Source organism: Molossus molossus, unplaced genomic scaffold (assembly GCF_014108415.1).
Source record: "Molossus molossus isolate mMolMol1 unplaced genomic scaffold, mMolMol1.p scaffold_m16_p_9, whole genome shotgun sequence".
Lineage (NCBI taxonomy): Eukaryota > Metazoa > Chordata > Mammalia > Chiroptera > Molossidae > Molossus > Molossus molossus.
The window spans coordinates 17,817,943-17,832,063 of record NW_023425403.1 but is presented as its reverse complement, the minus strand read 5'-3'; the positions used below and the strand labels follow the sequence as shown (position 1 = coordinate 17,832,063).

Genomic DNA, 14,121 nt, shown 5'->3' with positions numbered 1-14,121 from the left:
GGGCTGGGCAGCGCTCTGCCAATCTCCAACTGGAGTAGCTAGGCACCCTGGCTGGGGAGACATTCTGGTAATGTAGATTTTGCTAGCATTTGACCTATTTCCAGATTTAGTTCTGCAATTCTTCAGTTATTTACCTGTCAAATCCTTGCCTAACCAAATCCTAGCTAGAGAGCAAATGAACATAGCTATCTTTTTTTTTTTTTCATGACTCCCTGGTAGGTTGAAATCTAGATTGTTTACTTATTTATTTTAGGTAAAGAATCCAGAAAGTACTTAGCTAAGAAATCTAGGTTTGAAAACAGAAAACTGCTTTTCCTAAGTCTGGCCTGTGAACTTGTGTCTTCCTCTTACCTTCACATCACCGCGACATGTCACCGTACTTGTGGTGCAAAACACGCTCTTACATTAGGGTCCAATAGTTAGCAAAACTAGTTTCAATGAATATTTTTAAATGTGTTACTTGTGCTGCAAGGCCTCTACTCGTGCAAGCACCTTTAGGTAAGGATGCACTTCATCCTTTCTGTCCTGCACGTGGCCAAGCGTACGGGAAAGAGAAGGGACTTAATAGTAACGTAGTTAACAAATGCATAATCTAGGCTCTACTCTATAAGGATAATTAGATAGCAAAGACGTCTACGTGGGGTGACTTACTTTCCAAATCCTGTCTTAGATTTTGTCGCTTTCTCCCACAGATATTCCCAGAGAGTTCAGCTTACTCTCATATCTGTAACTAGGACAATGTAGTAAAACACGCAAACAAAAAATAGCCAATATTACTAAAGTCACATGGTGCTTACTGTGTCAGGGACTGTTCTAATTACTTTATATATTAACTTATCTACATTTCCCAATTACAGAGTGAAGTAGCCCATTATACAGAGAAAACATTGAGGCACAGTGAGAATAAGTAACGGGCAGGATCACAAAGCTGTAAGCGAGGGAAGCAGCTGGGTTCAGAGTCCATTGGCTTAATTGTGTTCTGAGCAGGAGCTGGGAGACTTACCATGGGCTGGGCAGCGCTCTGCCAATCGCCAACTGGAGTAGCTAGGCACCCCAGCAGGGGATACATTCTGGTAATGGAGATTTTGCTAGCATTTGACCTATTTCCAGATTTAGTTCTGCAATTCTTCAGTTATTTACCTGTCAAATCCTTGCCTCAAATCTTTATTAAAAAGTGGATTGTTCTAGTGGTTGTACAATGTTGCTATTTCATCACATTTTCTATTTCATTTAATGCTCCTGACAGTGTTCTGAAGTAGGGACTCTTGTCTCAACTTCTCAAGGGCCTACGAGGCTCAAGAAGATTAAATAACGCCCCTAAATTTAGACTGTGCTCCTTCTCCTCATCCCAGCCTAATCTCTTGGTCAGAAAATCAAGCTCAAACCAAGCTATTCACTTTCTAGACCAAATAATGATGCTCTTTGAATTTCTTTTAAATCTCTGGGTTAACTTTTAATGTATATAAAAACCAGCAAATTCTTTTGAAGTTTCACTGGCGCAGAAAATAGAACCAAAAATTGAAGAGGTTCATTAATCACTAGTTTTATTCCTATGCCAATGTAGAGACAGAACTGAAAAAAGAATGAAAGTGTACTTTCCTATTTGCTTATGTTTCCTTTGAAAATTGTGAGGTTATCTCTAACGTAGCACTATAATTTTCTTGACAGTCAGAAAATTATCTGTGGAATAGAGATCTTGTTGGCAGCAGGGAAGGACTTTATTTCTAAGAACATGAGCCAACAAATGAACAGTCTGTTGGCAGCATTGGGTTTAGTGCCCAAATAACAGAGGCAGGGCTCTGTTATGTAGGGTATGCTAGTTATCCCAACGTTTGTGGATATTGGCATTTCTTCGAGGGAGGCAGCCAAAATCTATGGTGGTTTTGTTGGTATTAAAAGATTAATAAGTTGGTCCTGGTTTATGGTAACAGAAATCCATGCGGAAGAAACTAAATGTTTCACTAGTACCATAGCCTCTAATGTGCAATTGGCTCTGAAATACCTATTAATTATTTAAAATAACATCATAAAATGTATTAATTCTTGCTCCAGTAAAAGCTGATGTTGGGTAAATGTGAACTTATTAATGATCTTGTTACTAATAATGTAAATTTGCAGTTTTGGTCCAAGTCACTGTTGGAACAGAGGCCCATCACACTTCATAACTACTTAAAAAAAATACCTGGAACAAGAAAAGTTCAGATCTAATTGCTTTCATTCAGAGGATATTTTTCTGCCTTAAAGGCCCCTGGCAACAAATCTCCCAACTTTATGTGGTTTTCACAATAGAAGTCAAAAAGAAATTTACTATTGTCGGATACTCTCTAAACAAAAGTCCTTCGATGTCTTATACTCACTTGTCTTTCAGTCTCCTTCTATTATTCTTGTCAGCTCCCCTCTCTTCCACTCCCAGCTTCCTCAATGCTACATTAGCCAGAAAAGCCAGAGAATTTCTAAACCAGTGGCTTCCCAAAAGCTTTGATTATCTACTCTGCAGCAAGCAGTGTCTGTTACTTACTTATAAACTATAACACATACGCTTTTGTAGTAAAATATGGTATATCTTATAAAATATATACAGAATTAAAGGATAAATTAAAAATAAGGTAAATAAATTTTCTCTTTTTCATTCATCCTTGCCTACTTACCTCTGGAGACAACTAAGTACATTCTAAAAAATATTTAGCACTCAGATTACTGTATAACAAATTAGTTACAACTGATTAGTTATTTTGTGGCAAAGGGTAGTAATCTTTTTATTTATTTTTTTATCCTCAGTCGAGGACATTTTTGCATTTATCTTCAGATAGGGTGGGAGGGAGAGAGGGAGGAAGAAAAAGAAAGAAACATCAATGTGAGAGAGACATATCAACTGGTTGCCACCCACATGACCCCAACTTGGGCTGGGGACAAACTGCAACCAAGGTACGTGCCCTTAGTGGGAACAGAACCCTGGACTCTCCCGTCCACGGGCCAACACTCTAACCAAACCGTCAGGGCGGTAGTAATAATCTTATGCTTGAAGGCCAACGCTCTATCCACTGAGAAAACCGCCCAGGGCGGTAGTAATAATCTTAAACTAGAAGGCTGCCTCAGAGACCCAGATTTCACATACTTCTGTTCTCCCTCTTGTTCCCTCATCCTCTTCTTTAGCATGGAGCTAGCAGAGAGGACAGAGAGGAGATTATGGCATAAAGAATGGGATATCTGGTCTCTGGTTTCGGTTGTATGACTTCATTTCTTCTGCATCTTTGTATCTTAAGCTCCTGACACCTGATACTGTCTTCTGAAAATAAATCCTTTATCATGACAGAGATATTTATTCATTCAAACACTTATGGACAGAGCTCTAAGCACTGGGCTGCATACTATAGACAAAAAATTGAATTGGTACAGACACAGAACTGCCCCCAGTGAGCTTATATTTTAGTTAGCAATGGTGAGATCAAATAAATTCGTAGTAAACATTAGAATAGGAATCAGTCCTCTATGAATGAAAAAAGAATCAAGCAAATAACTTAGCTGAGAAAACTAGGGAAGGTCCTCTCCACATCCCCCATGCGAGAACATTTGGGATCTTGACCTATGAGCTTACCAGGGCTTCATCTGCAGCCTGGTGGAGCTACAGCCCAAGTTAGCAGAGTTCCTCATGGGAAACGATAATAACAATAATTTTCCCTACCTGCTCTGTGATTGCTGGAGTCAAATTCATGCTCCTTGTCAACCAAAGAAAAAGAATCTGTTTCCTCAAAAAATTAAAAATTGAACTGCCATTTGATCCAGTGATCCCACTTCTAGGAATATATTTTAAGAAGCCTGAAACACCAATCAGAAAGAATACATGTACCCTGATGTTCACAGAAGCACTATTTACAATTGCTAAGATCTGGAAACAGCCCAAGTGTCCATCAGTAGATGAGTGGATGAAAAAGCTGTGGTACATTTCACAATGGAGTACTATGCAGCTGTAAGAAAGAAAGATCTCTCATTCTTTCAGACGACGGACCTGGCGAGTATTACCCTAAGCTAAAAAAGTCAATCAGAAATCAGAGAAAGACAAATATCACAGGATCTCACTTATTTGTGGAATATAATGAAAAAAACAAGCTGAGGAACAAAATAGACCCAGTTCCATGGAAGTGGGGTGCAGACTGACAAACCTCAGAAGAAGTGGATGTGGGGGGAGGGAAGAGATAAGCCATCGAACTTATACACATATATGCATAAACAAGGACATAGACAATAATGCTGGGGGGGGGTAAGATTTGGAGGAGGGTGTCAATGGGGGAAAAAAGGAGAAACACCTGTAACAAAAAAATGAAATAAAATAAATAATAATAAAAGAATCTGATTCCAGGCTGCTACAAATCTACTTTTTGTCAAGACGTATTGCTGTTTCTCCTGGCAACTGACTAGTGTTCCCTTGGTCTCCTATTTTAGCCTGCTTCTCTTCTGTCACCTGCCTTCACCTCCTCTCTCTCTCCTTCTGTTCTCCTTCTTCCCTCCACCCCTACCCCACCACTCCTCCTCGGGCACCCTGTCCCTTCTCTCTTCCTCACTACTGCCCCCTCCGTTCAGCGCTAGCCTTATGGGTTAGCCAAACAGAAGTCTTATTTGGGAACTCCAGCAGTATTTTAGGGACTCTGTGGTTCACAATGTAAACATCTCTGCTCTCTGGCTCATGGTGGTATCACAGAACAGGTCCTGGGATATTGTAAATGCTCGATATTTATTACTGATGGATTTTATCAGATACCATATCTAGTTTTATCCTTCATATAATTAAATGTTTTTGCATTTCTAGGTGGTTTTAGGGAAATTATGTTTGTTATAAGGCAAAATATTTGAGCCCCAAATATCCACAAAAATATTTTTGGCTTTCTAGTTGTTTAGAAGGCAAAACCCACTTTGAATGACATGAAATAATTTGATGATTTTCAATGACCTAAGGGCATAAAAGGAGCCACGCACAAAGCTACGAGCTTTACCTGGGACACAAGCCCAACTGAAAGTATGGCTGGGATGAGCTGGTCATTCATCCAGTGACCAACTTTCCACCTGGTAACACCTTTCTGTGCCAACTCTAATTCTCAATTGAGGCAAACAAAGTTTAAAAACAATATAATCTGCTCCACAGGGCTCTGTAAAATCAGTGTGACCCTAGTGTAACTCCTACTGTTACTATGGATCTATCTACAGAGCTATACAGGGTGGGGCAAGAGTGGGATTACAGCTGTGTGGAAAAAAACACAATCATCGATAATAATAATAACACAAGAATACATTGTTTCGTGTACTCACAGCTGTAAACCTACTTTTGCCCCACCCTGTATATACTTACCCTGCTTCCCATTTCTTCCCTTTATGTCAACTAGTATCAGGCTTATGAATAAACTCTAATTCTTCCACTAGTCCTTGCTGTCCTTCAACGTAGCTTCTTAGGGTCTTAACCATCTTTTAGTTTTTATTTCTTAGACAAGTTTTCCTTTTCGTTTATATTCTTCCATCTGGCCTCCATTCTTGCATAATTTACTATATTCTTTGTGTCACCCATAGATCAGTGTTAAATCCCAGGCTACACGGCTTACATATGGTCATTCAGGAGACAGAAGGCACAAGACAGTCATAGAAAGGAGTGAGAAGGTCCTTTTAGATATAGGCGTGCTTTTACCAAGTTTATCTGTATTTTTAAAATAGGGTAAAAAGAAAGCATTTGATTTTTGTCAGTCACTGTTAATGTATTACATTTGTTCAGAGATGAAGTATAGTATGTACAGTATAATGTTTTGCTCCTGGGCATTTTTTCCACAAGGACAAGTATAGCATTTGATAAAACACCATTGTCACATATAAAAGAGTAGCCTAATATGGAAAGATATTCTGTAGCATGAAATTAAAGCATCAGGTATTTATACAGAAGCCACGGGACATCCATGAAGCCTGTTTATCCCTTTCACGACTCTATACTAGAATATATTTATGTTAGTATATTGTTCATTAACATATTTATGTTGTGAGTTATCTCTCAATATAAAATGTCCCCTTCTGCACTGATAACAGAGTTTTTAGCAGACATGTGCTTCCCCAGCATGCAGCCTCCATTTCTCAGGGCTGCGCGCATCTCTGGAGGTTAAGTTCTAGCACAGGAAATAGGGAAAGAGAGGAAGCATGCGCTTTCTGGGACCCGCCTTCAAGCAGAAGTGTGGCCATCCCCACCCCTCCTCTTCCCACTGGCTTGAATATGGGTGAGGGCTCAAGGTGGTAGAGCAGTTAGATAAAAGGGGTCTGGAGTTTTAAAAACATAGAGCCTACTCCTTGATCCAGAACTGTATGTGTGACAGAAAGACGGAGTTTAAGCCACTTTCGTGCTGGTTTGCTGTGATGGCAACCAAATCTCTAGCATAAATGATATAATTCAGTTTATTGTTGGAATGTGAGTCTTTTTTTGTTGTTGTTGTTCAAAAGTGCAATTAGGTGTCTTCTCAAAGTTCAGATAATTTTTGCATTATCTTTTGGAGTTTATTTTGCTTTGTAATATGGATTGAGTTTTATGTGAGCAAATGAAAACATGTTCCTACATTTATGTAACTATTATGGTTATTCAAAAATTTGGGAACTATTTAAATAGCCTCTAGAGAAGACTGAATGTTAGATTCTCTTTAATTAGTGAACCACCGTCAAGAACAAATACACCAGTTCCCTAAAAAAAGTCTGACCTCAAGTCTTTCCCTACATATTTTCCATCTTCACATCTCATTTGGTTTAAAGAGACCACTTCTTAGACTGTTTCCCTCCTCCAGATTTCTTTGGAATTTGTCTCTAAGAATTGCTCTTAACCAGCTGCCTTACCCAAAGACCCACCCACGCCATGTACACTCGGGTCCTATGCCACACGACCTTCGGGCTGGCTCATTTCTAATGTCTGCTTATAATCTATTTGGTTCTCCTTTGATTTCAGTGGCTTCATCTTAATTATATATTTTATTATATTTAGGGGAATTGTTAGCTTAAAAGGTTAATATTTACTTATACTACACATGCAGTCCTCTCCAATTGAAACTCTCTCTCTCTCTCTCTCTCTCTCTCTCTCTCTATATATATATATATATCCTTGATGGCCAGAAATATCATTGGAAAACCAGAGAAAATACATCATGCAATACAGTAAATGCCTGACACGATTTATAGGTTTCAAGAAATGATAATTTATATCTAAAGTACAGTATCTTTAAATAGAGTAATATTTCAGTATATTCTGAATATCACTCCTATAAGTTCTGTTTTTGTTTATAGTTTTTTCGAGTTTTAGAATCTTGATTATATCCTGACCAAAAAAATAAATAAATAAAACCCCCAAAACTCATGCTCATAAATACAATGAAGGATTTGTTCACTCATATAACCATCAGATAATGAGCTGATTAAAGTTTTCTAACTAAAATTTTATTATCTTATACTCTAGTTCACCTTTCCAAACTCTAATCTTAGAGCTGTCACCATAGCTATTGCTGACAGTTTAAAAGATAAGACGATTAAGCAAACTCTTTTCCAGATCTGATACCTAATACCTTAGACATGAAGACGTGGCTTGCCTGTCTCTTCAAAAGGCTTATCTGTTTTTAGCTAGATGTGCTGGCATTAGGAATTGACTATTGATTAAAACTTTTCTTTTTGGTATGTGCCCCTAGCGGGAACCGAACCCAGTACTCTCTTGGTCCATAGGCTGACGCTCTAACCGCTGAGCCAAACTGGCCAGGGCAGAAACTCTTATTGATATTTTGAAAAACTTTATAAATATTTGTTTCTATTTTATAAAGATAATAACAATCATGATAATTAGATAAATCGTTGTTTTGTGACATTGAAAAAATACTTCAAGTAGTTTGTATATCTAATATTTTGTTTTTGTACATCCATTAATTATATGCAGTCTGCCCATAATTCTATGACCTTTTATAAAAATTATATAGGATAAAAAGGTAAAAATTCTCTGCTTCTATGCTCTTAATTCTATTATCTTAAAGTAACTGCTATTAACAATTGTGTGCCTACTTAGGTAAGATTTGGCATATTCCTATTTAGTTATATAGAGAAGTTTATATCCTCTCTCTCTCTCTCTCTCCCTCTCTCTCTCTCTCTCTCTCCATCCATATCCTCATCCACATCCACATCCACATCCACATCTATATGTATCTACATCTCTATCTCTGCATCCTCACATTTTGTCATATAGGTTGGGATATGCTGTACATATTGGTCTGCCAGTGTCATTTTTCAGATACACTATATCATGAGCATCATCATTCAGTTAGTACACATGGATCTCACTCCATCTTTGTAATGGTTGCATAGCATTTCACACTGTACTATAGTTTATACATAAATTTTATTATTAACTCTAGCACATACATATCATTCTAAATAATAATTAAACATTATTGGTGGAATTTTTTTGTCAGTAACATACAATACAATTATGAACATCTCTGTGCATAAATTTTTGTGAAATTGTTTTATTATTTCTTTTGGTAAAGTTCTAAAATGGCTAATTCCAAAGTATTTAAACTCATCAATAACTAATAGAACAAAAATTCCTACAGGTTTTTATTCCAGAGGCTTCTCTGATAACCATACTTTTCCAGATTAAATTCTTAACCTAAAATTTTTTTATTAAACCTGTTTTTTATAAGACATCACAGATGAGTTGTAGAGTCAAAGCAAATGTCCCAGCAGACAATGCCACAGCACTTCAGAATGATGAAATGCTTAAAATAGACTATTTAAGTTAGAACTTGTAAATGAGATATAATTACAGCTCTCATAATACAACCATGCTATAGTGACATGTCCAAGAACAAATTCTTTCCAGCATTCTTAGTATTGATATAAATGTCCAAGTGGTGAGCATATGTTTCTGGAATGTTTAATGTTTCTGTCGGCAGTTGGGCAGGGTTTGTCTTATTTTAGGGGAGCTATGTCATAGGTCAGTTAATACTTTCTTATGTCATTATTGCGTTCCCTCCAACAGATTTGATAGGATATATGGAAATTTCTGAAAAGGTGACCTGAACATTCCAATCTAAACAACTTTATGGCGCATTAGCATTTTGATACAACTTATATAAGGAAGGAAGAGTTTGCCAGCAGCACAGAATGCTCTGTGGGCATATAGTTTGAACACATTGATCTTTGCTGTAAAGTCTTTGACTTCACTTAAACTGACTTATGACATGTTACTGATCTAGTTTGTTAGCGAAACCACAGTTTATGAAAACCAGATTTCTTCACCACAAAGAGAGTTGGAGATCTTTACCCTTCATTGTAGACAGCTCAGCTGAACAGAACTAGGAACATTAGTTGAGTGTTAGAATTGCAATTATGGATTGATGCTACATCAAAAGAGGGGTGAGGATGTTACACTAATGTGTCCAATCTGCATTGTTCCCAATGCCAATGACTGTATTGGATTTATAGAAGAAATTGTATTTATATTTACATTAGGATTACACAGCACTACATTGTTGGAAGAGTTTTGGGAAAATCCTAAATGCAAGACAATCTTTGCTCAAGAGTTCACTAGTTAACCCATGCTTCCTATAACTCCACTCGAATCCTTGCTTCGCTCAACTGGAAACTACTTAGGGGAGGGAGCATGCGTCTGCGGGATTAGTCAGAGAGCCTTGGCATAGAAACAATGTCAATTATTGGCCCTTTTTAGTCAAGAATTAAAGAAAAGTTGATATGTCCATTGATAATGAATATGTCAGGGATTCATTTAAAATAGTATCAGTGTATTTTGGGGGAGGGGATACTGTTGCCTTTAGATATACATAAAATGGTCATTTTTAATGTAATTTATATGACTTTTATTATGATAAAATGTGCTTTTTAAAGGGAAAAAGAAAGAAGCCCAAATAAATGCTATTAAATTTTAAAAAATACCTTGACTTAAAAAATAATTAGAGATCACTCTTCACTCAGATGAGTTTTGAACATTGAGCTTTCTCGTGACTATTTAATTCCATCTGAAGAAAGTGAAACCAATTCTGCTTCAACACATTTTCAATAGCGAATGTTCATAAACCATTGTAAGTATCATTAGTGAAATGGATAGGCTTTTATATTTTAATTTTTAGATATTTTGATGGTTTCCCCAAGAAGATAGCTCTTTGAGTCACATAGCTATATTACAGGGCAAAAGAAACATCTATGTATCTTTTTTTTTTAATCCTCACCAGAGGACATCCTTTCATTCTTTGTTCAGATAGAGCGGGAGGGAGAGAGAGAGAGAAACATCGACGTGAAAGGGACACATCGAGTGGTTGCCACCCGCACGACCCAACCAGAGCCGGGGACAAACTGCAACAGAGGCACGCGCCCTTAGCGGGAACCGAACCCAGGTCTCTCTGGACCGCAGGCCAACGCTCTAATCATTGAGCCAAACTGGCCAGGACTATATATCTTTGTAATGCTATTAAAATAATAAGTGATGGAGACAAGGATATTTACAAAATTCCAAAACCTAGACAATCTGTGCACATGTCTTACCTTCCTTTTGCGAAGTCTGACTTGATTATCTGTGGGTTCCTGGGTGGCCAGAGGTTCCTTTAAGTGTAAACACTGCATGCCATCTCCTGAGCTGACCTCTGGAAGACGTTTGTTTTGATGTTCTGAGAAACCACTCTTCTGCAGGCCATTTTCCGCTGACATTCCACCAGGGCAGGAAGGAGGCTGCAGAAGGCAGCTTCCAGTATCTGCTTTTAATAACGGCAGCCCTCTCTCTGAACAAGGAATGGTGAAAAACTCATCTTGTTCTACACAGCAGGTGTTTCTTTCATGTTCCTCTTTAGGGAAGTCGGGTTTCCTTCGTTGCTGAGCAATTACAGCAGAATTAAGCAACTGCTTCTCAGGCACAATATCTTTCACATTCAATGAATCACAAACATGTATTTGGGATGCATCTTTAATTTCACTTAAGTTCATATCATTACAGAGCTCCAGGCTTTTACTTATAATGTCAATGACGTTTCTTTTCCCCCTTTCTTCTACTAGTGCTAAATCAGCTCCACCAGCCATTCCCCACGGATTATAAGAGTCTTGGCTTCTTTCTGTGATAGGCAGTGTCTTTATTAAGGAGCCTGCTCCTTTGACGCTATGTTGGTCTGATGTTTTATGCCCTTGGGAAGTTAAAATCTGTTTATCATCTGTAAGATATAGATCAGAATCGGTATCCTCATCAGAAACATGCACTAGTGTTTCCGTGCTGGCTTCCAGAGAAAGAAACTGATCTTCACCTTCGTGGCTGTCATTTTCATCCACCTCCTTTGAAATGTGACCCATTGGCATCCCAGGAAAATCTCTCAGCTCTGATCCATGACAGCAGTCTGGTAGTGAAACACACTTCTCTTTGCGGTCCGCATTTAGAGTTGCATCTTTTTCCATACTTGCCTGCAAGCTGTCAGCTACTAGTCCATGATGACATGCTGTGTTATGATCATCAGAACTAAAAGGCTGTCCCATCCACTGGGTCACATGTTCTTCCCAGCTTCTCTTTCTGATAGCTACAGACATGTCATTGTAGTTTAACAACAGATAGAGAGATACATTCCATATGAGACAAAAGGAGATGGAACTTGATGAAAGATCACTTTAAATTTGCTGATTGAAGAAGAGAGTGAGTTTTATCATTTCACCACCTATTAAAAAATTAAAAAATACATAGTTCAGGATATGATTCTAAAGTGAAAATGTATCTTAAAAAAGAGAGCACTTAATCTGTACTAGAAAGATTAAGTAGGAGAATTTATAAAGTTTCTATTTAATAGTGTTACTTCTTTAAGAAGCAGTTTAATACTAGAAGAAAATTTCATATTGAATATTTCTGATTTAAAAAGCATTGACAATATTTTAAAATGCAGCTGGATTGATTGATCTATTGATAAAGATATAACTATATTGCCCAGCCAGTGTGGCTCAGTGGTTGAGCATCAACCCATGCACCAAGAGGTTGCTGGTTCAATTCCTGATCAGGGCACATGCCCAGGTTGTGGGCCAAATCCCCAGTGTGGGGCATGCAGGAGGCAGCCAATTGATGTTCTCTCTCATTAATGTTTGTATCTCTCTCTCCCTCTCCCTCCTTCTTTCTCTAAAAACAATAAAGAAAAAAAAAAGATAACTATTGAACATTGAAAACTTCATTAAGAAAATATTTGGATTGCAATAGTTGGTACAATTCATCAGAAGAAACTTGTTGCTTTAGCTTACATACTTTTTTGATTTACTTTCGTGAACACAAGTCTTTACAGAAATCTATTTGCTGTTTGGTTTGAATTTCAACAAAAGCCACCAGGGAACTGTCCATGCAAAATTGGAGCTATAGAGACAGCATTTGTAATGTATTAGTGTGTGAAAGAGCTAATGCAGATCCCAAACTATCAGGATGCATTTACTCTAGGGAGTGACTAAGAAACATGAAATAATCCAGTTTAGCTCATATTAACACATAATTCATGGATAAAAAAGCATAACACATACCATTGACAATACCTCAGGATAAATACATTTACATGCATCCTATTACTGTTACTACTAGCTAGCTAGCTAGCTGGTATTGTTGAAGCTTAGAAACATTAAATAACTTTCCTGTGGTTTTATATGCATCTAGGAAGTAAGCCAGGATTCAGTCTAGGCCCTGGTTCTAAGGCCAGGATTAGATAGCCAACACACTTCATTGTCTCCGTGGAGTGAGATCCTGCCTCCACCCTTCCTCTCAACATATTTTTAATATATATATGAAATCTAAACTCCTTAGGCAGGAATTCAGGAGAACCAAAAGAAGATGTGAGCACAATAAGACAATCGGAATAATTCTTCAGAAATTTCAGTCTCATTTCTTTGGCTTCTATGGAGTTTAGCTTGTATACTTCTGTTAGACTTTGACCATAAAAATTTAAGTAAACAAGAAAACCAGGCATAAGATAAGGTCAGAATATAAACACATTCCTGGTATCCATACTTTTGCCTTAAATTATTCAAACCCTTAGTTAAAGGAAACAAATTATACCCATGTAAACTCAACCTTATAAAATGTTGTTCCATAATTAAACCAAATTAGTGGACTGTAAAAGAAAAATCCCATTCAAGAGCAGACACTTCTAGTGTTGACTCCACGTAGGAACTTTCAGCACATACCAGGGATTGGCTTATTGATTCCAGCCATAAACAAGATTAACTGCTGTGCTGGTTTGGGGTCACTTCAGGCTATTGAAAAGGACTGACTCCTCACCAAAAATTTCAAGCTATCCTGACTAAGCTCTAAGCACATGCCAGAAAGGTAAATATTCCCATCCTGTGAAGCCCAGTGAACTTAAGGAATGTACTAGAATTTGGTTCCCCAGCCTGACCAAATATCTTTCTGGATACCATTTGGTTCTCTCAAAGATCTGTGACCATCTTTGAAAATGGTTAGCATTCACATTTTCCATGTTGGCGTTCATTCTGCACTCAAAAGAAAATATAAAGTCCCTGAATTCCATGCATAAGTCATTATCGTGTGGGAGGCTATGGAAAGTGGAAAAAGCGCATAGATGCAGGTCAGAACATTTTTGCTTTCATGGGCAAATTTGGGTTGTAATAGGGAGTTTCTGTTTTAGATGCTTTCTTTTCTTTATTTAGTGTAGAAAGAGACAGCTAACTTAAGAAAGACCAAGTGGTATTACTGTGTCATTCTTAAGCCACATTTGGTACATTTCCATTTAAGTTGAGACAATTCTGATTTCATTTCTTTTGCTAAAAAGAGATAGAATTTTATTAATCCTTTGGGGAACAGATTGCCTTTAAGACCTTACCACCTTACCATAATATTAATTAACTTATTTCACTCAACCTTGGCAAGTATGTATGTTTTTTTTTTTTATCCTCACCCAAGGACATTTTTTCCATTTTTTTGTTCAGATAGAGTGGAAGGGAGAGAGAAAGAGAGAAACATCGACATTAATGGGACACATCGAGTGGCTGCCACCCGCATGACCAACCAGGGCCAGGGACAAACTGCAACCGAGGTACGTGCCCTTAGCGGGAACCAAACCCGGGTCTCTCTGGACCGCAGGCTGACACTCTAAC

At 37.8% G+C, this 14,121-nt stretch overlaps 1 protein-coding gene across 1 annotated transcript in view; it reads right to left on the bottom strand.

Moving 5' to 3' along the window:
- The window catches only part of DLC1 (DLC1 Rho GTPase activating protein), a 390,131-nt gene that overhangs the window by 364,578 nt on the left and 11,432 nt on the right, over nucleotides 1-14,121 (bottom strand). Inside the window, exon 2 of the mRNA XM_036250146.1 lies at nucleotides 10,549-11,696. Coding sequence (XP_036106039.1) covers nucleotides 10,549-11,571 — 1,023 coding nt within the window. The 5' untranslated portion in view covers nucleotides 11,572-11,696. The remainder of the gene's footprint in view (nucleotides 1-10,548; nucleotides 11,697-14,121) is intronic.